The sequence below is a fragment of the Ranitomeya variabilis genome, chromosome 1, assembly GCF_051348905.1.
Source record: "Ranitomeya variabilis isolate aRanVar5 chromosome 1, aRanVar5.hap1, whole genome shotgun sequence".
Taxonomy (NCBI): domain Eukaryota; kingdom Metazoa; phylum Chordata; class Amphibia; order Anura; family Dendrobatidae; genus Ranitomeya; species Ranitomeya variabilis.
Window position 1 is genome coordinate 184,987,057 of NC_135232.1, and position 26,006 is coordinate 185,013,062.

Here is a 26,006-nt window from a genome sequence, read left to right on the forward strand (position 1 = left end):
CTTCTCTTAAGAGTCTTCAGAAATTTTTGGGCTTTGCTAACTTTTATCGTCGATTTATTGCTGGTTTTTCTGATGTTGTTAAACCATTGACTGATTTGACTAAGAAGGGTGCTGATGTTGCTGATTGGTCCCCTGCTGCTGTGGAGGCCTTTCGGGAGCTTAAGCGCCGCTTTTCTTCCGCCCCTGTGTTGCGTCAGCCTGATGTTGCTCTTCCTTTTCAGGTTGAGGTCGACGCTTCTGAAATCGGAGCTGGGGCGGTTTTGTCGCAGAGAAGTTCCGATTGCTCCGTGATGAGACCTTGTGCTTTTTTCTCGCGTAAATTTTCACCCGCCGAGCGGAATTATGATGTTGGGAATCGGGAGCTTTTGGCCATGAAGTGGGCTTTTGAGGAGTGGCGTCATTGGCTTGAGGGGGCTAGACATCAGGTGGTGGTATTGACTGACCACAAAAATCTAATTTATCTTGAGTCCGCCAGACGCCTGAATCCTAGACAGGCGCGCTGGTCGTTGTTTTTCTCTCGGTTTAATTTTGTGGTGTCCTACCTGCCGGGTTCTAAGAATGTTAAGGCGGATGCCCTTTCTAGGAGTTTTGAGCCTGACTCCCCTGGTAATTCTGAACCTACAGGTATCCTTAAGGATGGAGTGATATTGTCTGCCGTTTCTCCAGACCTGCGGCGGGCCTTGCAGGAGTTTCAGGCGGATAGACCTGATCGTTGCCCACCTGGTAGACTGTTTGTTCCTGATGATTGGACCAGTAAAGTCATTTCTGAGGTTCATTCTTCTGCGTTGGCAGGTCATCCTGGAATCTTTGGTACCAGGGATTTGGTGGCAAGGTCCTTCTGGTGGCCTTCCCTGTCTCGAGATGTGCGAGGCTTCGTGCAGTCTTGTGACGTTTGTGCTCGGGCCAAGCCTTGTTGTTCTCGGGCTAGTGGATTGTTGTTGCCCTTGCCTATCCCGAAGAGGCCCTGGACGCACATCTCGATGGATTTTATTTCGGATCTTCCTGTTTCTCAGAAGATGTCTGTCATCTGGGTGGTGTGTGATCGTTTCTCTAAGATGGTCCATTTGGTTCCCCTGCCTAAGTTGCCTTCTTCTTCCGAGTTGGTTCCTCTGTTTTTTCAAAATGTGGTCCGTTTGCATGGTATTCCGGAGAATATCGTTTCTGACAGAGGTACCCAATTCGTGTCTAGATTTTGGCGAGCATTCTGTGCTAGGATGGGCATAGATTTGTCTTTCTCGTCTGCTTTCCATCCTCAGACTAATGGCCAGACCGAGCGGACGAATCAGACCTTGGAGACATATTTGAGGTGTTTTGTGTCTGCAGATCAGGATGATTGGGTTGCTTTTTTGCCTTTAGCGGAGTTTGCCCTCAATAATCGGGCCAGCTCTGCCACCTTGGTGTCTCCCTTTTTCTGTAATTCGGGGTTTCATCCTCGATTTTCTTCTGGTCAGGTGGAATCTTCGGATTGTCCTGGAGTGGATGCTGTGGTGGAGAGGTTGCATCAGATTTGGGGGCAGGTAGTGGACAATTTGAAGTTGTCCCAGGAGAAGACTCAGCTTTTTGCCAACCGCCGGCGTCGGGTTGGTCCTCGGCTTTGTGTTGGGGACTTGGTGTGGTTGTCTTCTCGTTTTGTTCCTATGAGGGTTTCTTCTCCCAAGTTTAAGCCTCGGTTCATCGGCCCGTACAAGATATTGGAGATTCTTAACCCTGTGTCCTTCCGTTTGGACCTCCCTGCATCTTTTTCTATTCATAATGTTTTTCATCGGTCATTATTGCGCAGGTATGAGGTACCGGTTGTGCCTTCCGTTGAGCCTCCTGCTCCGGTGTTGGTTGAGGGCGAGTTGGAGTACGTTGTGGAAAAAATCTTGGACTCCCGTGTTTCCAGACGGAAACTCCAGTATCTGGTCAAATGGAAGGGATACGGTCAGGAGGATAATTCTTGGGTGACTGCCTCTGATGTTCATGCCTCCGATTTGGTCCGTGCCTTTCATAGGGCTCATCCTGATCGCCCTGGTGGTTCTGGTGAGGGTTCGGTGCCCCCTCCTTGAGGGGGGGGTACTGTTGTGAAATTGGATTTTGGGCTCCCCCGGTGGCCACTGGTGGAATTGAACTGGTGTGCATCATCCTCTCTGTTCACCTGTTTCCATCAGGATGTGGGAGTCGCTATTTAGCCTTGCTCCTCTGTCACTTCCATGCCGGTCAACATTGTAATCAGAAGCCTTTCTGTGCATGTTCCTGCTGCTAGACAACTCCCAGCTAAGTTGGACTTTAGTCCTTGTTTGATTTTGCATTTTGTTCCAGTTCACAGCTGTAGTTTCGTTTCTGTGTCTGGAAAGCTCTTGTGATCTGAAATTGCCACTCTGATGTTATGAGTTAATACTAGAGTCTTAAAGTAATTTCAGTATGGTCTTTTGATAGGGTTTTCAGCTGACCATGAAAGTGCCCTTTCTGTCTTCCTGCTATCTAGTAAGCGGACCTCAATTTTGCTAAACCTATTTTCATACTACGTTTGTCATTTCATCTAAAATCACCGCCAATATTTGTGGGGGCCTCTGTCTGCCTTTCGGGGAAATTTCTCTAGAGGTGAGCCAGGACTATATTTTCCTCTGCCAGGATTAGTTAGTCCTCCGGCCGGCGCTGGGCGTCTAGGGATAAAACGCAGGCTACGCTACCCGGCTACTGTTAGTTGTGCGGCAGGTTTAGTTCATGGTCAGTTTAGTTTCCATCCTTCCAAGAGCTAGTTCTTATGTTTGCTGGGCTATGTTCTCTTGCCATTGAGAACCATAACAATCTCTCCTTCGTTTGCTTGTCTTTCCACCTGACTGATCCAAGATCCAGAAAATTACGGACTACTGTGCTAAGCTGGCTACGCCTTCTATTTTTCCATTATCACCATGTAGTATGGTTAGAGATGTTGTTTCTGTTGAGCATATTCAAGATGTCCCCCCAAAACATTATTTTACAGTATGTTGAAATTAGCAGAATTCAATAAAAAAAATCTCTATGGTCAACTTTAACTATGGAAGTTCTTTTCTATAACTTTTAGGCTTAAATAGGATCAGTCACCAGATGAAAAGTAGCCAATTTTTGCTCTTATTTTATTTTTGCTACTCCTCTCATTATTTTTTCTTTTGGTTTCCTTTTTTAAATCTGCCATATGGTTTAAAAAAATCTGGGCCTTTTTATCTAGTGTAAATTTTTCTAGTTTTTACCAAGGAGGCATTGATCACAGTCTGAAAATGCAGAACTGCCTAAAGACACACCCCTGAAGAATCCTTTGAGCCATGCCCCCTTGGTGAAGACCATAAAACTTCTCACTAAATAGAAAGGCCTATACAGTCAAATGAAAAAGTTTGGGCACCCCTATTAATCTTAAGCTTAATGTTTTATAAAAATTGTTTTTTTTGCAACAGCTATTTCAGTTTCATATATCTAATAACTGTTGGACACAGTAATGTTTCTGCCTTGAAATGAGGTTTATTGTACTAACAGAAAATGTGCAATCTGCATTCAAACAAAATTTGACAGGTGCATAAGTATGGGCACCCTTATCATTTTCTTGTTTTAAATACTCCTACCTACTTTTTACTGACTTACTAAAGCACTTTTTTTTGGTTTTGTAACCTCATTGAGCTTTGAACTTCATAGCTAGGTGTATGCAATCATGAGAAAAGCTACTTAAAGTGTCCACTTGCAAGTTGTTCTCCTGTTTGAATCTCCTTTGAAGAGTAAAATCATGGGCTCCTCAAAACAACTGTCAAATGATCTGAAAACAAAGATTATTCAACATAGTTGTTCAGGGGAATGATACAAAAAGCTGTCTCAGAGATTTAACCTGTCAATTTCCACTGTGAGGAGCATAGTAAGGAAATGGAAGAACACAGGTACAGTTCTTGTCAAGGCCAGAAGTGGCAGGCCAAGAAAAACATCAGAAAGGCAGAGAAGAAGAATGGTAAGATCAGTCAAGGACAATCCTCAGACCACCTCCAGAGAGCTGCAGCATCAACTTGCTGCAGATGGTGTCACTGTGCATCGGTCAACTATACAACGCACTTTGCACAAGGAGAAGCTGTATGGGAGAGTGATGTGAAAGAAGCCGTTTCTGCAAGCACGCCACAAACAGAGTCGGCTGAGGTATGCAAAAGTACATTTGGAGAAGCCAATTTCTTTTTGGAAGAAGGTCCTGTGGACTCATGAAACCAAGATTGAGTTGTTTGGTAATACAAAAAGGCGTTATGCATGGCGGCAAGAAAACACAGTGCGTCCTTGACTGATCTCACCATTCTTCTTCTCTGCCTTTCTGATGTTTTTCTTGGCCTGCCACTTCTGGCCTTAACAAGAACTGTACCTGTGTTCTTCCATTTCCTTACTATGTTCCTCACAGTGGAAATTGACAGGTTAAATCTCTGAGACAGCTTTTTGTATCCTTCCTCTGAACAACTATGTTGAATAATCTTTGTTTTCAGATCATTTAGGTAGGTGTATTTAAAACAAGAAAATGATAAGGGTGCCCATACTTATGCACCTGTCAAATTTTGTTTGAATGCAGATTGCACATTTTCTGTTAGTACAATAAACCTCATTTCAAGGCAGAAACATTACTGTGTCCAACAGTTATTAGATATATGAAACTGAAATAGCTGTTGCAAAAAAAACAATTTTTATAAAACATTAAGCTTAAGATTAATAGGGGTGCCCAAACTTTTTCATATGACTGTATCTCTGGAGCTGTACTGTGGATTAAAAAGCAAACAAAACCAAGCCCAAACCTCAGGATACTCATGGGAGCAGCAGGAATAAATTAAAAAACTGGACACTTTTGACCATTGGCAAAAGTGACATGCCCATACAACTGGAAAGAATCCAGCACATGTAAGCTATAGCTTGAACTCAGTGGACTTAAGTCTACCTTCAACCTTAAAAACCATGAAAACTGCAACCAATCTTTTTGCTCTGTCCTCACCAGAAGTTGAAAGAAGATAACTGAGATCATTGGTGGAGGACGAGTGCAGCAAAATGAGAGGAGAGGCAGGGGAGCGATAAATAAGTAAATGTTATATTTTGTATTAAACTATGCTAAACTGTTTTATTTTGCATTTATAGATAAAGTAGTGGACAATCACTTTAAGGAATGCTATAAATGAAATCGTTTTTGTAGAAAAAAAAGTTTTAATAGAAACATAATAGTAAACACCTTAGTATATCCAGATGGAAAGTTCATACTTGGAGCAAAACTCTTGAGCGGTTGCCAACACCACCTCTTTATCTCTGTTTGTAGCTAAGTTATTCTCTGTTGTGGGTATCTAAATGTCTTTATTAACAGGGACCATGAGCCGGGAATCTGCTCAATATTAGCAGCATGTTCTATTTATTAAAATGAGAACGTAACCTTACTAGACTTAAGACCAGAGGACACCCATTACCAGCACTTAAATGAGAAATCACTCAGTTTTGATCATTCATTAGCAAAAGAGTTGTAATCAGCCAAGTGACCCAATCATCAGATACTAAATTTCCTAGAGCCCCAAGGAATCTCCAACATTGAGGAGTGTAAATAAAAGGAGAAGTAAAAGGAGAATAAAGCACTTTAACTGCTAAGTTCATAATGCAAAATAGCCAATAAATAAATAGCTAAAAGGGTCGACCATGTAGGCACCTTAATGAAGCATTGTTTCCATCTTGTAAACTTTAAAAAAAAATAACCTAAAACTTGATAACAGATGACACTAAAGTCTGTAATTCTGCTCCAAAGTGAAAACACTTGTGATTAGTTAACTGCAATTTGCGTTTTATATTTTTGTACTATACTGCACTATATTATAATTGTTATTGTTATTGGAGATGTTTAATGCTCATATCAATCCAACATAATCTAATTCCAGAAATGACTATAAAGTATAAATATAGGGTGTAAAATATACTCATTATTATCATATTTTATATGATATATAGTTTGCATATGAAATTAAACAAGTTAATCAGGTTGTCTGGTGAAAGCAGGCTATTGTAAAGGATAACTTGTTCATCATGGGGGTCTGACCTCTGGTTTCATCAGCGATTGGCAGAACAGTGAATTTTTGTCCCCTTTAGAATGGAGCAGCAATGCGCTTGGTCGACCGCTGAACAATAGAGGATGAATGGAGTGGCAGTCGGGCATCCAACATACTGCTCCAATTTTTAACAGGAATAAAAGTTCTCCATTAAGGATAAAAATTTCCCAATCTTCCAATCTTGTTTGTCCCAGTGGTGGGGACACCCACTCAACAGCAAGTTATCATCACAGCAGTGGAATTAGTGTACAAAGGCTAGAATGAGACCATTGGACTTTAAGTAAAGCCCCCTCGCCAAACATAATAGATAGCTTAACGAAGTTTTGGCTGTCAGCTATTTCCTATGACTCTCTTGGCTCTGCCAAGCTCTCCAGTTTTCCGTATGAGAGAGACGATGGCAGAGGAGTCTGGCAGTGGCCTACCTTGTCAAGAACAAAATGATTGTTGGATTGTCATCTCCCTTGACATTATTTGTCAGGGGACAGTCATCAGGCACCCATACATGTCAATTTTTGGCTGAACCCACCATCATTGATAGGTTTTGCTGACATTAGTCTAGTATGTATGGGGGCGGGGGCCTTGTAGGGAGACGTAATCTGCATTCATCGGCCCACAGCCTCAAATCTGATACAAGAACAACAGAATTAACTTTTTATTAACTGAATAACCTTTGATCACCTATTCAAATGATAGGTTTTACCTACTAGATTAGTAGGGGTCTGACCACTGAGACCTGCGCCAGTCAGCAGAACTTGTGCCCCCCAGAGCAGTGGTTATAGTCTATAGGAGATAGCGGAGAACAGTGCTTGGATGTGCCCAGTAGTCCTACGGAGATTAAATACACAATGTTCCATTCAAACAAGTGTCTCATTCTAGTGATTGGTGGGAGTCTCAACCTTCAGATCCCCACCATAAGTTTTACGAAAATTGGTTGCAAAGGACAAGCACGAAAATAGTGGTAATTAAGCGTATTAAGTCAGAAAAAAATAGTTTATAAGAGCATAGGTAAAGCCTGGAACAGCCAATAAAGCTTATATCACGGTTAAGCAGAGTTTTGTGTAGTCAAGTAGGAGTGAGAAAATACGACATAATGATGTCATCGTGTTACAGTGGTTGCCGTATCATTGTGACTCCACCTGAGGTGACTGTCAGAATCAGTACTAGAGTGTGCGGAGGTGACAGAGGCTCCACCAATATCATCAGGTGTAGAGAGGACTGTCGCTGGAATGCAGCAAAATAAATATATACTTATGCCTGGTTAGGAACTAAACACGTGCTATTAATTCTAAGGCTTGTCCTTACTTCACCTTCTGCCTTGGTTGACTTTCATCATATGACGGCCTGCGAGGAGATTGTAGAGGAGGACAAAACTTACGTTTAGACATCTCCTGAGAGTCATTATTACACTTTAGCTCATTAGTAAAGAGAGTGAAAAACAGCTCGTTGAACAAAACCAATGAAGAATTTTATTTGTAGGTGGCTCGATCCTGAGCGGCCTTAAACTGAATAAGTAAAGGCCATAAATGTTAATAGCACCTTGAACTGGTAAAAGCATTGATTATAAGCGTATAAATATTCCAGGTTCTCTCTGTTGTCCTTATAACCAGTACACTACTCAGTTCATCTGCTGATTTTTACTTTTATTAAATGTACCTTTTTACCAAAATATGAGACTACAAATTATGTTATACTAAGCAATTATAATTTGAACATAATCATAAAAGAGGATTCTCTACTGTAAGAGCAGTGAGACAATGGAGCTCTCTGCTATAACTTGACATTGAGTTAGTATAAAAGGGGTCTCAAAGTAAGACATTTTCTTTGAAGACGTGTTCTATGCATACTGCAGATGGGCTGAGCACTGGTTTATTTTGATTACCATACTTTGAGTTAGGAAATCTTTTCTTTCTCCCTAAACTATGTATAGTCACATGTGTGGGTTGCTTTGTATTCCTCGGGATTGACATTGCAGGAAAATGGGTTGAACATGATAGAGATGCACCTTTTTTTAACCATATTATGTTACATACAACAAGTTTATTGAACAACATAAAATGTATTATTAATATCACCATTTTATGCTGGAGTTATTTCCCATCCAGTCAATGTGTATTGTATACTTACTATTTTTATTAAAGAATAACTCTCATCAAAATTTGTATTCTCTTAATATATTGCAGTCATCATATTATATAGCACTGTGTACTTACAATTGATCATTTTCCCCTTCTACCCAGCTAATTCTTCTTTTTTCCATTAGGTCTATGACATCACTTGATTAAAAACTGACTAGCTGAATCCTTCAAAGCTCTATGTAGAAACAGGAGGTTAATTTTCCCTGCATGACTCATTAGTCTCTACCAAAATACCTGTCGGGGGGGGGGGGGGGGGGGAGGATCAGAGCAGCTGGGACAGGATCTGAAGAGGGAAATTATATTTTTAGGGAATAAAGACTTCCTGTTTCTACGTATAGCAGAGAAATGCGAATAATTAGCTGGGTAGAAAGGCAAAATGAGCAATTGTAAGGACACAGTGCTATATAATATGATGACTGCAATATATTAAGAGGATAAAAACTTTGATGGGAGTGCTTTTTTAATAACATGTTTTAGACTCGAAGCTGTGTTGTGATCATTTTTTCTGAGTTTTTGAAATTTTTATTCCATATATTTAAGATGGGTGCTGAATGTACATTTTGTTTTGGACCTGGAGTTTCATTGATATTCTAGTATTCTGCGTCTACCTAGAAAAATCCGATTTTTTTTTCCATTTTATTTTATTTAGGCCTTACCAGTGTGGACATTGTTCCCAGTCCTTCTCCCAGCCATCAGAATTAAGGAACCATGTTGTCACCCACTCAAGCGACCGACCCTTTAAGTGTGGCTATTGTGGCAGGGCTTTTGCTGGAGCAACCACATTAAACAACCACATCCGGACACATACAGGGGAAAAACCATTTAAGTGAGTAGTTAGTAATACAAAATTACCAATTCTAAAAGGTCCTACTGTGTACATGATATTGTGAAAACAATTTTATTAATATCTTACTTCATCACTAGAATATGATTGCTTGAGTTTAAAGGTCTGAATGTCTCTCCCGGCAACCCAATACACAGGAAACTTGGCTCTTTTCATAGTGGCTTATCTCCAGGGAAAACAAAATGGTCGAATGTTGGTTTTCCAACATTTTGGTCCTTCTTTGCACTGATATCATGGGGCATGGTCCATCCAACCGATGTCAGTGGATTAGGTCAACTTTGGTCTAATGTGTATGGCGGTCTTAAAGGGAATCTGTCATCCGGTTTTTGCCACCTAATCTGAAAGCAGCCAAATATAGGAGCAGAAACCCTGATTCCAGTAATGTATCACTTTCTGGGATATTTGATGTCATTTTGTTAAAATCATTGTTTTTAATGCTTGCAGTTCTCTGAATGTAGAGCTCTGTATAACCCCGCCCAGACGACTGATAGGCAGCTACCTTCCCATGTACAGTGTAAACCAAAAGCTGCAAATCGGTGATGGGGTGGAGTTATACAGAGCTTTTGAATATGTAGGACTACCTGCCAGCAGATTTACTAGTCCTCTAGTGATAATCTCCTGCTAATAAAACAGTAATTTTATCAAAACTACAGTAAGTCGCCCAGTAAGTTACACATCACTGGAATCAGAGTCTCTGTCTCTACATTATTCTATTCTCAGATCATATAGTAAAAAACTGGTGACAGAATCCCTTTAAATCCCCTCTACTGCTAGAGTCTGATATAATTACTTATTGTGTCGGATAACACAAACTAAATATTATAATTGCCTTTATACATACAGGCATAACCACCTCTGATCAAGTAAGGTAAGATTTTGTACCGGTATATAGTAATTTGCATCCACACAAGGTCCCTATGACAACACTGAAATTAAAGGAAATTAGACAGCATGTTCTCCAATTCAGTAACACATTCTTGGCCATGGATTTCCCAATGTATAAAAGTAATATATTGAAAAAAACTGTTTTCACATTTCTGATGTTGGTTTTTACTTTTTTTTACATCTTATCATCCTGGATCCTGGAAATATGAAATTTGGAAAAGTAATAAAGTGAATGTGGTTTTGACTGTTATCAATGGGCCAATTGCAACCCAGTAATGACATGGAGAATAGTTCTTGACTAGGAAAGAGCGGGAGTTCCGGTTCTGATTCCCGCCCAAACTTTAGTCCGAACTGTACCCAAACTTGAACCTGAACCCGAACCTCATTGAAATCAATGGGTACCCGAACTTTGGAGAATATTTCTCTCTATTTCTCTATCTGTCCCCATGGACTCCTGAACTGTAAAATGTACTTCCAGGAGAAGTCCGTGTTCGGAGTTCAGCACCGGACTCTACTTTTCCAGTACGAACCCCGAACTTTACAGTTCAGGCTCACTCATCTCTGGTCTTTACCTGTCTGATAGACAGATAACTGGGTATAGGCAGAGAGATGTGTAGAAATATATAAATAGATCAAAGTTGCTATTTAATATGATTTTTCATCATTACTTCCCTAAAACAAGCAGTTTTTATTGACTTCAATCATATAGGATTAATACAGTAATATAGCCCAGAAAGATATACAGCACTCCTAATGTGATGAGAGGTGCCCAAGTAGGGTTCCAGCCCATGATTAGTGTTAATACAACTTGGCACTCAGAAGGAGATGCAAGGAATGAAATAATTTATGTAGGCAATCTTTATAGTTTAACGTTTTCGGTCCTACAATTGGACTTTCATCATAACTGATTGCAACTGGGTAAATGGATGGACTCTTGGATAGCGCTGGTGTCTGCGACGCACGTCGTTGGGAATGGCTCCCTTCCACAGTGACGTACGTCGCAGACACCAGCGCTATCTAAGGCAGTCCATCCTTTTACCCAGTTGTTCTGATGAAGGTCCAATTGTAGGACCGAAAACGTTAAACTATAAAGATTGCCTAAACAAATTAACTCTTTCATTCACTGCATCTCCTTCTGAGTGCCAAGTTGTATCTACCCTAATGCAGTAATTAAGGTACCAGTCAATGGATGGCACTGTCCCGTTATAGGACTGTCACATGTTTGAGAATTGAAGAATCCCTGGAGGAAATCCTCCAGAAAGCAGTTACAAAACTCGGCCACCTCAAGGAGTGTAACAGGCATTACCAGATCCCGAAATACAACATAAAGATGCAACAGAGTTGCTGTAGTTATGATGTCTCCTCTCCCTGTATTTACAGGTTGTGGGCTGTGATAAATAGCCCCCATTAGGGCTTTGCTGTTTGAAGAAATGGAAAAAGAGATGCTGAAATCCTGTCAGATATATAATTGATTTCCCCTGACTGCTGTGTAAATAGATTTTAGTAATTAATTGAAGAGGTTCTGAGGTCAAAACGGAAAATGGATTTATTTAAATACTCAGGCCTTATGTATCTGTAACCCTGTAGATGCCTTTATCTCTTCCTAGGTATAGTGTAAATTATGTATTAATAATAAATGATTTACAATCAAATGTTATTGTATCTGAAATAAAAATGTTTGTGAGCAAATATGTAGCTTTATTGCTTGTTATCATCAGTTAATTATATTTCTCAGATTATTATGTTTTTTAACCCTGATAAATGATTCCCATTGCCAGGACACACACTATTTTCTGCAGAGCCACCAAAGCAGAACGGGTCTGATTTCCCATTTAAATCGTATTCACATGTAGCGTAAATCCTACATTTTTTTCCACTGCATTTTTATCCGCAAGTTTTCTGCAGGTGATATAAATAATGCTTTTCTATAATACTTAAAATTTGGCTGCATTTTTTCACGTGTTTTTAGTGCAAATTCGAAGCAGTGTTTTTAAAAGTTTTTTTTAAATTTAAGTACAGAAAAGCTTTCATTTTACACTTAGGTCTAAGGGACAACTTTTTCCTTGTGGAGAGTGACATGTCAAACCTGGCATGTCAGAGTGAGGAGACTTAAAAGCCATGCATGCTCCTCTGGGAAAATAAATATGAAAATGCAAACAATTTGCATATTCTGCATTGAAGAATGGATCTGCACTTTTTTCTGTGCATTTTTTCAGGCTCCACATACACAGTGGTGGTAGATCGACTCACTCGGCTGCTTAACGGAATGCTTCTCGTTTAACTTTTCAATTGGATTATTAAAAACAGGCATCACAAATCAGTCCAATCAAAAGAAATACACATATTCAGTCTTCTTGACATTATCAAAACAGCACTCACCATTGTCCTTATAACTGTAGAGTTCAAGGAAACAAGATTTAGATGTTTAAAGAACTCTCCTTAAGTCTAAAGGCTTCACTTTTGCCTCCTGGACTCCTCCCTAGGGTGGAGATATGATGAACAGCTGCCCCGCCCACCTCTTCAGCTATTCATAATAGACCTGGGCCTGTTATGGCTAATTAACCCCTGTTAGCACATAACATGCTGGAGAAAAAATTCCCGGTTTATATCACTGAAACTAATAACATCAGTGAAACATATCTTCCCTCTAGCACATTACCAGTGACCATCTTACATATTATCCCCTCCGTCCAAAGCCAGGGGGTTTGGCATCTTCAGTCACTAGACAGGAAAGCCTCAACAGGGAATCTACTTTAGTGTGTAGTTTTCCTGGCCTTTGATCCACTTGGAAGATGAATTCCTGGGGTGCCAGATACCACCTAGTCACCTGGGCATTCTTCCCATTCTTTTCCCTCATCCATCTCCGGAGTGCATTGTCTGACACTAACGTGAACTTTTGGCCCAGCAGGTAGTACTTCAAAGTATCAATCAGCCATTTGATGGCCAAGCATTCTCTTTCCACAAAGGTATAATTTTTCTCACAGGAGGATAGTTTCCTATTTAGGTAAAGATTGGATATTTCTCCTCATTTATTACCTGTGACAACATGGCTACCAATCCGACTTCTGAAGCATCAGTCTGGACCACGAAATCGTTTGTGAAATCCGGTGAGACCAAGACCGCTGTTTACACAGTGCTAGCTTCAACTCCTGCAAAGTTGTTTCTGCTTCAGAAGTCCACTTGGCCATCAATGTATTTGTGCCTTAAGGAGGTCGGTCAGAGATGCAACTCTCATGGCAAAATTCTGGATGACCCACCGACAGTATAATACAACTCCTAGAACTGCCCTAATCTGTTTCTTTGAGACTGGTTGCCTCCAATTTTGAATCGCCTCCATGTTCTCCTGCAGTTTGAGCTCGCCCCTACCAACGATATAGCCTAGGTATTTGGCCTCCTCCTTCCCCATGGTGCACTTTTTTGGGTTTATGGTAAACCCTGCCTTCCTCAGTACATTCAGTAACACCTGAACCTTCTGCAGATGACTTTCCTAATCCAGGCTGAAGATCACAATATTGTCTAGGTAAGCTGCGTTGCATTCCTTGTGAGAAGTTAGGACCCGGGCCATGGCCCTCTGGAAGGTGGCTGGGGCTCCTTGCATACCAAAAGACATCCTGGTTTATTGGAAACACCCATCAGGTGTAGAGAAGGCCGTCTTCTCTTTGGTCATTTGGGACATAGGAATTTACCAGTACCCTTTCGTTAGGTCAAGGGTGGTGATGTAAATTGCTGACCCCAACCTCTCAATGTCTCAATGAGCTAATCAACCCAAGGCATTAGGTACGCATGAAACTGGAACACCTCATACAGCTTAAGATAATCATTACAAAACAGCCATTCTCCATTTTGCTTCGTTGCAAGGACAATGGGACTGGTCGAGCTGCTCTTCAACTCTTCGATCACGCCCAGGCTCAACATTCTTCTCACCGCCTTTGAAATCACATCACTTTGGGCTTCAGGGATTCGATATGACTCAGGCTATGTGCACATGTCAGGATTTCTAGCAGAAATTTTCCTGACAAAAAACGGACATTTCTGCCAGAAATCCGCATGCGTTTTTTTGCGTTTTTTTCATGCGTTTTTGACGCGTTTTTTGTGCGTTTTTTCCAAATGCATAGAATTGCGGGAAAAACGCGGAAAATCCACAAAATTGATGAACATGCTGTTTTTTTTTACCGCGATGCGTTTTTTTCGCGGGAAAAAACGCACCATGTGCACAAAACATGCAGAATGCATTCTAAATGATAGGATGCATAATGTATGCGTTTTTAATGTGTTTTTATAGTGTTTTTATTGTGAAAAAACGGGAAAAAAATGCGAAAAAACCTGAACGTGTGCACATACCCTTAAGGTTTACCCACACGTGTGGTTCTGTCAGAAGTTCATGCTCCACGGTCTGAGCTCATCCTGGCAACTCTGAAAACAGGTCTCGGTTTTGCTGGAGCAGTTCTCAACACTGTTGTTTCTGGGCATGTGCCACCTCAACATCTTTAACATTGGCTCCAGGGTTAGCCCCTAGACAGGGAGCTTCTTCTGTCTCTCAATGATGCATTGGCTTGAGCAGGTTGACGTGGTAGACCTGATAGAGTTTTCTTTTCCCTGGCTGGTGAACCTTATAGTTAACTTTGCTGACTTTTTCAATCACTTCGTATGGCCCTGGCCACTTAGCCAGAAATTTGCTTTTCACTGTGGGAATCAGCACTATGACTCGATCTCTAGGGCTAAACTATCTCAGCTTTGCCGACCAATTGTAGACTTTGACTGAGCCTCTTTTGCATGAAGGAGGTTCTCTTTCACAATTGGCATTACCTCTTCAATTCTCTCTTGCATCGGGGCTACATGCTCAATGATGCCTTGGTGGGGTGTAACTTCTGCTTCCCAGGTCTCCATTGCAACATCCAGGTTACCTCGAGGGTGCCGACCATACAACAGTTCAAATGGAGAGAACCCATAGAGGCACGTGGAACATCGCTGATGGGAAACGGACTAGGCAGTCCAAGTCTTCACTATTCTTCTCTACGACCTTGTTGAGCATGCCCTTCAGGGTCTTATTAAACCATCTACACCAGGCTGTCTGTTTGAGGATGGTATACCGACATCCTGAGTTGCGTAATCTGGAGGGTCTTACACAACTCTCTCATCACTTTTATTAGGATCTCCTTTGGCAGGCTGGTCTGGGAAAAGATATGAATCAGTTCTCAGGCTATACTTCTGGCTGAGGGGTTTGTTAGTGGCACCGCCTCTGGGTACCATGTCTCGTAGTCCAGGACCACCAGGATGTATTGATAACCTCTGGCGGACTTTACCAAGGGTCCGACTGCATCCATAGCAGTGCGGTCAAATGGGACCCCTATAATAGGTAACGGCACTAGGGGAAAAGAGAGACTGGGGCGATTAGTTGGCAAATAGGACAGGACATACAATAGTTTGAAATCTCTTGGTGACATCCGGACCAGTAGAACCTTCGAAGAATCCGCTCTTGGGTCTTGTCTACACCCAGATGCCCACCCAAGATATGAGAATGGGCCAGGTCTCACACCCTACATATATAGGGCCTTGGTACTACCAGTTATTGCAATACCTCTCCCCCTAGCTTAGTCACTTGTTAAATCAAATCTCCATTTGATTTAACATGGTGTGGAAACCTGGTGTCGGCCCAGGGCTCTTGAGCAACCCCATTTAACAGCAGTCACTATAGTCCTTAGAACTGTGGAGTTTGCCCACACAGGAAACAAGATTCATCTCTGTTAACCAGGAGCCCAGCTCTGGATGTCAGCTTCCCTCCAGAGAATATAGAACACTCATTAATTCTAAAGACTTCACTTTTACCTCCTGGACTCTTCCCTAGGGTACAGATATGGTGAACAGCTGTCCCACCCACCTCTTCAGCTGTTCATAATAGACCAGGGCCTATCATGACTGATTAACCCTTGTCAGCACAAAACATGCTGGAGCAAAACTTCCAGGTTTATATCACTAAAGCTAATAACCTCAGTGTGCAGCGCCCCAGAGTCCTGGTCATTGCAGTACTGATGCTCCGCCGCTAAGGGGGGTATCGGTACGTCTGATGGCACTGAAGTAGTTCACCTGACCAGGTATCACAGACACCAATACACTTCACAGTCTGGCCTCCAGGGGGAGCTAAGGGTGCTATGTATTAGGCCACTCCTCACAATCTGGTAAAACTGGGGGTTAGATAGGAAGTTAGACAGAAAGCTGACTGGGTTGGAACCAGGCAACATCCTGTGGCAGAGGGTGTTGCAGGGGAAGATTCAGGGGGGTCCCTGTCAGGGGTGGGATCCTGACAGAGGCCTAGCGAACAGAAAGAATGTTACGGGACCGCGCCTGCACTTCATTGCGGCGGTACCCCAAGAAAGGACAAGAAGCGAGGTTTATTGTGAAGAGTGAGAAACGAGATCAACGCAACAAGGAGATAACACCAGTAGGAGTCGTGCTGTAAGACGAGGCAACATCCTACTGAGGCGCGTAGCCGGTGGCCGGAAACGCCAAGGAAGTATTGAGCTCCAGGCCTTACTTCAAACCTACAGCAGGACAGTCAGTTATAGGCGGGCTGTCTCTCCCAAAATCACCTAAGCAGACATAGGGGGCAACAGTTGGAGAGGGGCGACTCTAGGGTCCCGGAAGACCTCCAGGCCTACCCGTCATATGGGTACGTCCTAGCCATATCATCTGGGGGACGAAGAAGAACATCATAATCAGTTGTGAGGGAACTTCAGAAACAGACACAACAGTTGTGAGGACTATCCCGTGGTGCTAAGCAGGGAAGGACTACAACACACAAGCGCTAGAAGGTAGGCACAGATTTCCACCTGCAAAGGGAACTCTGGAGGTGCCATCGGACCGGCCGGTCTCAGACAGCCCTGTTAACCGTATTCCGGATTGAGGATCCTGAAGCCTTCAGTAAAGAGGTAAAGAGACTGCAACCTGGTGTCCTCGTTATTCATCGCGACCTGCACCACACCACAACATCGTCACTCTCCACTTTCACTGGACGCCCCTCAGCAGGGTAACGGACTGAGTCTAGCCACCGTGACAACCCCAGAACCGAGACAGAGAGGCTCAGTACCCCTCGGCCCTGCGGCAGTGGGGGCGCTCCAACTTGGCGTCACGAACAGGATCTACTTAAGCCTGAAGAATTAGGTCATGTGTGCCTTGGAACTGTGATTTATTGTGCTTGGACTGTGACTTATTACAAAGACTGTGTATTGCCACTTGCCGCCAAAAGTTCCCGCCAAACACCGCCGCCATTGCAGCGCCACAGGGAGCGCAGAGGAAGAAGAAGGGCATACCATGGGCGGAGACTACCAAAGCGGCACCAAAAGTAGCGACCGCCCCCTCCAACTTTTGCTGTGAGATGACGACCTGCCCAGAAGCAGGGAGGAATCGCCCCCTGGGTTGCCACGGCCAGAGCCGAGACCAGAGTGGCCTCGCCCTCGAAGAAATGGCAGAGTCAGGTGCATGCACGGCTGCCGATCTCGAGACAGCGAAGGTGACCAGCGAGTGCCTGAGTGATGACGCAGTGATCCCGGATTGTCTCCACCGACCGGAGACGGGACCGAACCCACCGCAGTGGAAGGACCCGAACTCCTCGGGGCCGCTGGTGGGGGAGCTGAGTCCACCTATCCCGACCACAGAGCCAGTAGGTGCGGAGCCATGGAAAGCAGAGCCATATCGGGAGGCCGCCGAGGAGGAGCCGCAGTCCGGGCTGCAGCCGATTCCAGTGTCCATGTCAACGGAACAAATCGACATCGGTGGAACCACATCAGACGCAGGTATGGGAAGCATTCCTGTTTCCCCGACCAATCCTGCTCTCCTGACCGATCCCGCTCTCGTGACCGCTCCTCACCCCGACAATGACCGGGTCCTCACAGCGGAGCTGGTGGTGCTCACCCCCGACACGATGGGGAAGCTGGTGCCTCCGCTACCGACCAGATGGGGGAACCCCTAGATGTGAGCTCAGAGGGGGTGATCTTCCAGTGGGACACCCCCCCCGGATTGGGCTGGATAGAGCCCGGGAGGAGGGCCTCACCCTTGCTGTGCTGACTTGGGAACAATATAAACGATGCTTAATTCTACACTGGAAAAACTGAGAAGAGACAGAACAAATTGACCCACCAAAAGTGCAACACCCAAAGCCTACGCACGGCAGGAAAGACGCGGTAAATCGGGGAACTGTGCTGGCCTTTCACCCGAAGCGGGGTTGGGGCTCCATACAGGAACCGGGACTACCGACTGACGTCTTCGTTACCAGTTACAATGTGAAGACTCCCTTCCGCAACCGATATGGTGATCCATTATTGCAAAGGGGGGACCAGGTGACCTACACTCGCCACCGGAGTGCACAAGGATGGTGCGCTCGGAACGTTCAACGTTGTGGGCCTGTAGAGGTGTCACCTGTTGCCCCGAACATGACTGATCCGGACTTGACAGATCTTGCTACTATCGCCAACGTGCGCCTTGTTGCTGCTACTGAGCTTGCAGCCAGGGTTAGCCTTCGAATCCAGACACCGGGTGACCTGATTGCACCTGAGAGACCAACCACCGACACTGACACCGCATCAGCCGGAGACCAGGGACCGAAGCCCCCACGGTCAGGAGACGTCCACTACCGGCTGATGTCTTGCAACTTACTATGAAGCTCTGAAATGCTTTACAAACTGTATATAGTTAACTGTTCGTCTTTCTATGTGTCTTCCTGCTGCTACAACCCGACTAGGGTTAACTCTTAAAGGGATCCCTTAGTTTACCCGGGATCCCTATTTTTGCCTTTTTGTTTTTGTTTCTTGTTCATCATTGTTGAAAACAACTGCTGGATCATGAACACTGCATGATTACAAACTTATTATAAATAGTTTGCACCTTCTTAAAGGTGCTCCCTTCTGGTTTTACAACAAAGAGAACTCTTTGCGAAGAAACTGCTCCTGGGAACAGCATTGGAGTTCCTGTCTACATGGACTGGCAGCGGGAGTAGTTGCACTACCTCGTAGAGACTTGGTTCTCTCTTAAAGGGAAGGTTCACCAATAGCACTTATGGTGTAATGATGTCTTAAAAGAAGAAGTAATAATGCTTACATGTAAAAGTTATATGTAGTTAGCTAGTTGATTGTAAGAAATGTTTAATAATGTGTTAGAGAATGAGGACAGGAAGTGAGCCCGTATGGGGTTAGTCAGTGAGTCCTCCTAGGAGCCATACAGAGTTGGCTCAGTGATCTTGAACTGAGAGAAGGTTGATACGTCCTATACTGTGTATAGAAAAAGAAAGGCAGTAGGCCCGGATGAGGAATGGGGCGGTCCTGCAACAGAGCGAGAGGCAGTAGGCCTGGGGCAGATAGACAGGCGGTCCTGCGAATGTAAAGTTGGAAAATGAAGAAAAGTTGATTAGCCTTGTAGTGTTTTATAGTAAGCCTTTAGTGGATTCAGCTTATACGTCCTTAGAGGCAAAGTTAAATTATTATTCAGAAGTTGCACTAAGTAGAATACCCGGTTGGTTAAGAGAAGTTATTTATAGTATGTTATTTAAAATATTTAACCATGTTTGTAATGTTCAAGTGTCCTCACCTCCCATAAAGGGAAGCTCTGTTCAAATTTACTTGTTATTGCATTTCAAAAATTGTATGTCTTTTGGCTGACATGTATTGTTGTTTTCTTCCCAGTCCAGGAGTACTGGATTTAACCGGGGGGGAGTGCAGCGCCCCAGAGTCCTGGTTGTTGCAGTACTGATGCTCCGCCGTTAAGGGGGGTATTGGTACGTCTGATGGCACTGAAGGAATTCACCTGACCAGGTATCACAGACACCAATACACTTCACAGTCTGGCCTCCAGGGGTAGCTAAGGGTGCTATGTATTAGGCCACTCCTCACAATCTGGTAAAACTGGGGGTTAGATAGGAAGTTAGACAGAAAGCTGACTGGGTGGGAACCAGGCAACATCCTGTGGCAGAGGGTGTTGCAGGGGAAGATTCAGGGGGGTCCCTGTCAGGGGTGGGATCCTGACAGAGGCCTAGCGAACAGAAAGAACGTTACGGGACCGCGCCCGCACTTCATTGCGGCGGTACCCCAAGAAAGGACAAGAAGCGAGGTTTATTGTGAAGAGTGAGAAACGAGATCAACGCAACAAGGAGATAACACCAGTAGGAGTCGTGCTGTAAGACGAGGCAACATCCTACTGAAGCGCGTAGCCGGTGGCCGGAAACGCCGAGGAAGTATTGAGCTCCAGGCCTTACTTCAAACCTACGGCAGGACAGTCAGTTATAGGCGGGCTGTCTCACCCAAAATCACCTAAGCAGACATAGGGGGCAACAGTTGGAGAGGGGCAACTCTAGGGTCCCGGAAGACCTCCAGGCCTTCCCATCATACGGGTGCGTCCTAGCCATATCATCTGGGGACGAAGAAGAACATCAGAATCAGTTGTGAGGGAACTTCGGAAACAGACACAACAGTTGTGAGGACTATCCCGTGGTGCTAAGCAGGGAAGGACTACAACACACAAGCGCTAGAAGGTAGGCACAGATTTCCACCTGCAAAGGGAACTCTGGAGGTGCCATCGGACCGGCCGGTCTCAGACAGCCCTGTTAACCGTATTCCGGATTGAGGATCCTGAAGCCTTCAGTAAAGAGGTAAAGAGACTGCAACCTGGTGTCCTCGTTATTCATCGCGACCTGCACCACACCACAACATCGTCACTCTCCACTTTCACTGGACGCCCCTCAGCAGGGTCACGGACCGGGTCTAGCCACCGTGACAACCCCAGAACCGAGACAGAGAGGCCCGGTACCGGGTACCCCTCGGCCCTGCGGCAGTTGGGGCGCTCCAAGTGAAACATATCTCCTCTCCAGCACATTACCAGTGAACCTTTAACAATGGCTGCAGAGAAAAAAACACAAAGAAGTGCACAGATCAACTGTGCCTTTAAATGTACAGTGGGCATCAGTTTTGATTAATTCACATCGATTTTGCTTGGGCCGTTAAAAGCAGCTGATTTTCTGTGCAGTGAAATGTAGCAGAAAAATGCAATATTTACACTATGTGGGAACATGCCTTTAAATTATTGAATTAAATAATCAGGCTGTGTCTGACTTTAAGGGGTTGGCTTATGAGATACGCTAGTACACTATGTCTAACCATGGTACCTGTGAGATAATTTCTTTAATTCTGTGAGAGAGACAATTTGAATACGTTTCTCCTATGGAGCATTGCCAAAAAGACTCCATATTCCACTAGTCTCTTTAAGGAGAACCAGTACTCTCTCCATTCTGCCCGCTAGACTCTACTTTCCATTGATGAGGTGGCAAGCTCTCCAATCAGGCTGTCCGTAGAGGAGCTTTTAGCTTGGCATCTATCCCTGGTAATGTTGTAAGGCTCATCATAGGGTCAGGCATTGACTGATAAGATACATACATTACCTTTCCTAGGAGGTAATTGCAAGATAGTTTCTAGCATTCTACAGAGAGCTGACTTGCATACTCATCCCTAATGGATCATTGCCATACTCACATATTCAGATGGTCTCTTCAAGGAAAGCTAATACTTCCACCTTGCTTTTGTATTTCATTATTACATTAAAAAAACTATAACCATTTTTCCCCTCAAAAGTTGTAAGAGCTCTCCTGAGCCTGGGTACAGCCATGGCAGTTCACATTAACCACCATAGTACCATGCCACAGGACAAGAAGGGGTTGGGATCTTGAATTATTTATTTACCTTTATATGAAGCTCTTCTATTGGAACTACATCGAGATTAAAGGGAGGGTAATGCAGACCTGTGAAATAGTATTAAGTGCTTGGGAAGTAGTAAATGCCTCTGTTCCAAGTTTGTCATGCAGTAAAAGGTAGTATATTTTGGCACACCAATCCACTAACTAATCAGTTTTCTAATAAACAATCAGCAATACACTAATGTGTCATCAGCACTCCAGGCGCTCGGAGAGAATCATCTGCCCATAGACATTAATGAATACACCAAAAATCATTAGCCAATCAATACTTCTGAGTTATTTTCATTGAGCTGATAGGTCTGATACATTAAAGCTGACATTTTACATTTGTCAAAATCACACTGCAGTTTTTTTACCAGTAGAACAGACAGCTAAGAATATTCCCAGAAAGACAATCAAGGAAAAACAGCCTATTTATAAGTATATGCCCAACGACTTCGGCAGCTCAGGTGAATATATTGCCAAAAGTGTAAGGGAATGTTTTCATGCATCCTAAGTACCATATATCAGTCCGGGATTGCAGACATAGACAAAGTGATGAAAGTAAACAGATTCAAAATGGATCCATCATGCGGACCTGTAGTCAGATGTGCATGGGCTTGCACCACGCTCAGCGAGTTAGTTCCCTAGAAATGTTTGTATTAGTGAGATAGTGAGACATGAGGCAGGCACTTCATACCTCAATGATATTATTTCTTTGCAGGCTATATTTAGTTTTCAGTAGTAAAATGGCTGCTTCCAGACCTACTTCATCAAAGCGTTTGAACTTGAAGGGTTTGTCCGGCCTTAGGCTACAAATCTTCAGTCATTCTATGTGACTGCAGACTTGGGAATCCTCACATCACACGGCACACTGTGAGGATTCTCCGGAGCCTGAGCCAAGAACGAGCGGTCACGTGGTTGCATGTATGTGATATGAAAATTCCTGCCACATTCTGACTACACGGTTTCCAGATAGCTCAATATACCTGCATTGAATGATGCCATGCCCATATAGTTGGCTAATGACCGCATGTATGCAAATCACATACTTGCATTGCGGTCACTCGCCTGACACACCTGAGAATCCTAATAGCGTGCAGTGTGAGCGATGTGAGTATTTACAAATCTGCAGTCCCATAGAATGACTGCAGACTTATAGTTTAAGCCGAAGAACCCCTTTAAAGGGGTTGTCTTATGAAAACAAATCAGCACCTATGTGTAGGGTGATGGTATTGATCAGTAAGGGTTAGTGATGAGCGAGTGTACTCGTTGCTCGGGTGATCTCTGAGTATTTGTTAGTGTTCGGAGATTAAGTTTTCATCGCCTCAGCTGAATGATTTACAGCTATGAGCCAGGCTGAGTACATGTGGGGGTTGCCTGGTTGCTAGGGAATCCTCACATGTAATCAAGCTGGCTAGTAGCTATAAATCATTCAGCTGCCGCAATGAAAACTTAATCTCCGAATACTAACAAGTTCTCGGGAACACCCGAGCAACGAGTATACTCGCTCATCACTAGTGAGGGTCTGACTACTGGGACCCCCACTAATCGCCAGAATGGAGCACTTTTTCCCATTGCAAAGTGGAGCGAATGGTTAAAAACTTGACTGTCTCTCCATGCTTACCCAATGGGTCTGAAAAATGCTGTGTTCAGCTTTTTTTGTTAGCCATGCAGAAAATTACCTTTCTGAGCGTTGGGGGTCCGATTCCTGAGACAGAATAGGGAATCTTTATCCTGGACGGGGCATTTTTATACCCGTTACAAAATGGAGCTGCAGGCTGGATGCCTGGGGATAGACCTGCCGCTTCATTTTTTAATGGAGATAAAAATGCCTTGTCGAAGATATAAACTCTGCATCAGAGATCTAACCACCACCGATCAGTAGGTTGGATAGGTGATAACTTGTTTTCACTGAATAACCCCTTTAAGATTCCATCAGTGACTTTTAAGTTTTTATTGGAGATCATCTGTTGCTGATGATTTTAACCCTTATTTTATCTAAGGATAAGGACAATTGGTCATAACTCCTATATAGTTAACATATTAATGTAATCCTATAAACAGCAGTTGTTCTGCCAATGTACTGTCACTGCCGTGTATGGGCCAGGTTGTGCTGACCCGTAAGGATTAGCTTTCTTTATTGGAAATTTGAGAACACATTTTCAGAACACACCATGTACTTACATTTCTTGAGAACAATATAATATTGGTTGTAAAGAACAAACCGAGTCCGTAAGATAGGAAAAGTTTCTTCTAATGTATTGAAACACTCATAAGATTTCTTATAAAGAAATGTCCCATGACTAAAATGTAATTTTAAGTAAAACGTTCATTGCCATTAATGAAACAAGCAAAAACAGAATTCTTCTCTCATTATGTTTTTCATCCTTTATATTTTTTTAATGAAATGTGCATTGAATGGCCGTCTAATAGTGTAGATAGTGACGGACTAGTGAGGAAGTCAATATTTTTATGCACTGCAAATGAAGCTAAGCTCTGATACCGGACACAAAAAATGAAAAGGCGTGGTGCTGTTTTTAAAAGAAAGTTGCTATGGTTTTTTGCAGTTTTTTAAATATCTGCAATTTAATATCTTCTATAATAAATTAGTCTATAATCATAAATGTAATAAATGTGTCTTTTTATATGACCTTTTTTGTATGCTATTTGTCATCTCCTTTTCATTTAGCCAATAAATTGTCAATTTGTATGTTTTCTTTTTTATATATGCATTATAGTATATACTTCTTATTTTATGAGCTCATGTCTCACTTCCAGGCTCATAGGAAACCCAAATCATTGAATCCCAGATCTGAAATTAGCGGAAGATGAAATTCTATTTGTCATCAATTTCTTTTGGGAGGTTGCAGAGCAGAAAACCACAGATTCTACTTTGATGGCTCTCTCCTAAAAATCTCTTTTTGTTCTTTATCTATTTGATGTGACAGTGATCAGTGCAGGGACAAGACAGCCCTCTCTAGAGAAATCACCTCCCCCCATCCTATTGACAGATTCCTGTGATCTGAATCAGACGGACCATGCCCTATTATAGTCACTAAGGCACCGCTAGTAGCCGCCAATTAAACCTTTTTGGATGATGAAACCAGAGGCCACTTTTGAGTGTCTGTTCCTATTAAGTACACTGAGAAAACTTCTGACACAAACACCAAAGCTTCCATGGTCTTAATTTTTATGTTTGCCTCCTCTAGATGCGAGAGGTGCGAGAGGAGCTTCACACAAGCCACCCAGCTGAGTCGACATCAGAGGATGCCCAACGAGTGCAAGCCGATAACAGAGAGCACAGAATCAATTGAAGTGGATTAACTGATTGACTGGTTGGAATTAAACTGCAAGGAAAGTCATGATTAAATGTCACGGACACTTAAGCAAAACCAAAGATTTCCTCGGAACAACTTTCAATCAGGCCCAGAAAACCAAAAGCAGTAATAAAATAAGTAAGATGTTAAGAGATATTGATCTTGGCATGGAAGAGAGACCAAGAAAGACATTATTTATTTATGAGTGGGGGTGAATTATATTTCAAAGGACAGGGGGACTTAACCTTTTCAGTCCCACCATCTATATATAGCTTTATTTCTAAATGCATTTTGTAAAAAATAATGTTATTTAATACCAAAGCAAAAGTTCTTCTGTTAATGCCCACATATCTGTCTATGAATGCACATGGACATGTTTAGAAAAGCACCTTTTTGTAGCATGACACCATTCCTCTAGAGACAAGGGCCAGGTTGGCAAGAATATCCTGGAATTTAGGAGACCAGAAGGAAATTCCTTTCTGCTTCTTTTCTCACCTGGTTAAGAGATGATGTTGATGATTTCAAGTATTCGTCCAGACATTGTGATGAGACATTGTGATGGAAGCCATGTTTGAGTCATTTTGAACTGATTACCGACCAAAGAGGACATTTCACTCATCCATCATTTATTGAGTCTACTTACAAATCATACTTTGTGCACTTTCATGTTAAAGATTTCACAGACATTGTTTATGGTAAGTGGGATAATTTGGGGACTTAAACATGTTGCAATACTCCAAATAAAATATATATGTATAGATTTTCTGTGTGGATATTCTTAACTTGTTGGTAAAAAAAGCTTATTAATTACTGAAATGATGCCTTCTCTAATAACAATTATCTTATTGATCAGCTAATTGCAATCTCTCTCCAACTTCTAAAGTGAAAATGTAGTATTACATGTTGGCCATTTGGATGAATGGTTAAATCAGAATGAATGGTTACCATACATCTAACATAGACCCGACTGCAACATCACACCGCCAGCACAAGTCTGACACAGAGGTGAAGATAGCATAATGGGACAACGGTACCAAATTCAAATGGAGTGAGTTCATATGC

General features: G+C 42.9%; 1 protein-coding gene across 1 annotated transcript in view; it reads left to right on the forward strand.

Annotated features, from left to right (window-relative positions):
* Positions 1 to 25,703, forward strand: part of PRDM6 (PR/SET domain 6) — a 164,039-nt gene extending 138,336 nt beyond the window's left edge. The window contains exons 7-8 of the mRNA XM_077280806.1: positions 8,835 to 9,011; positions 24,837 to 25,703. Coding sequence (XP_077136921.1) covers positions 8,835 to 9,011; positions 24,837 to 24,951 — 292 coding nt within the window. The 3' untranslated portion in view covers positions 24,952 to 25,703. The remainder of the gene's footprint in view (positions 1 to 8,834; positions 9,012 to 24,836) is intronic.
* Positions 25,704 to 26,006: the final 303 nt, after the last annotated feature.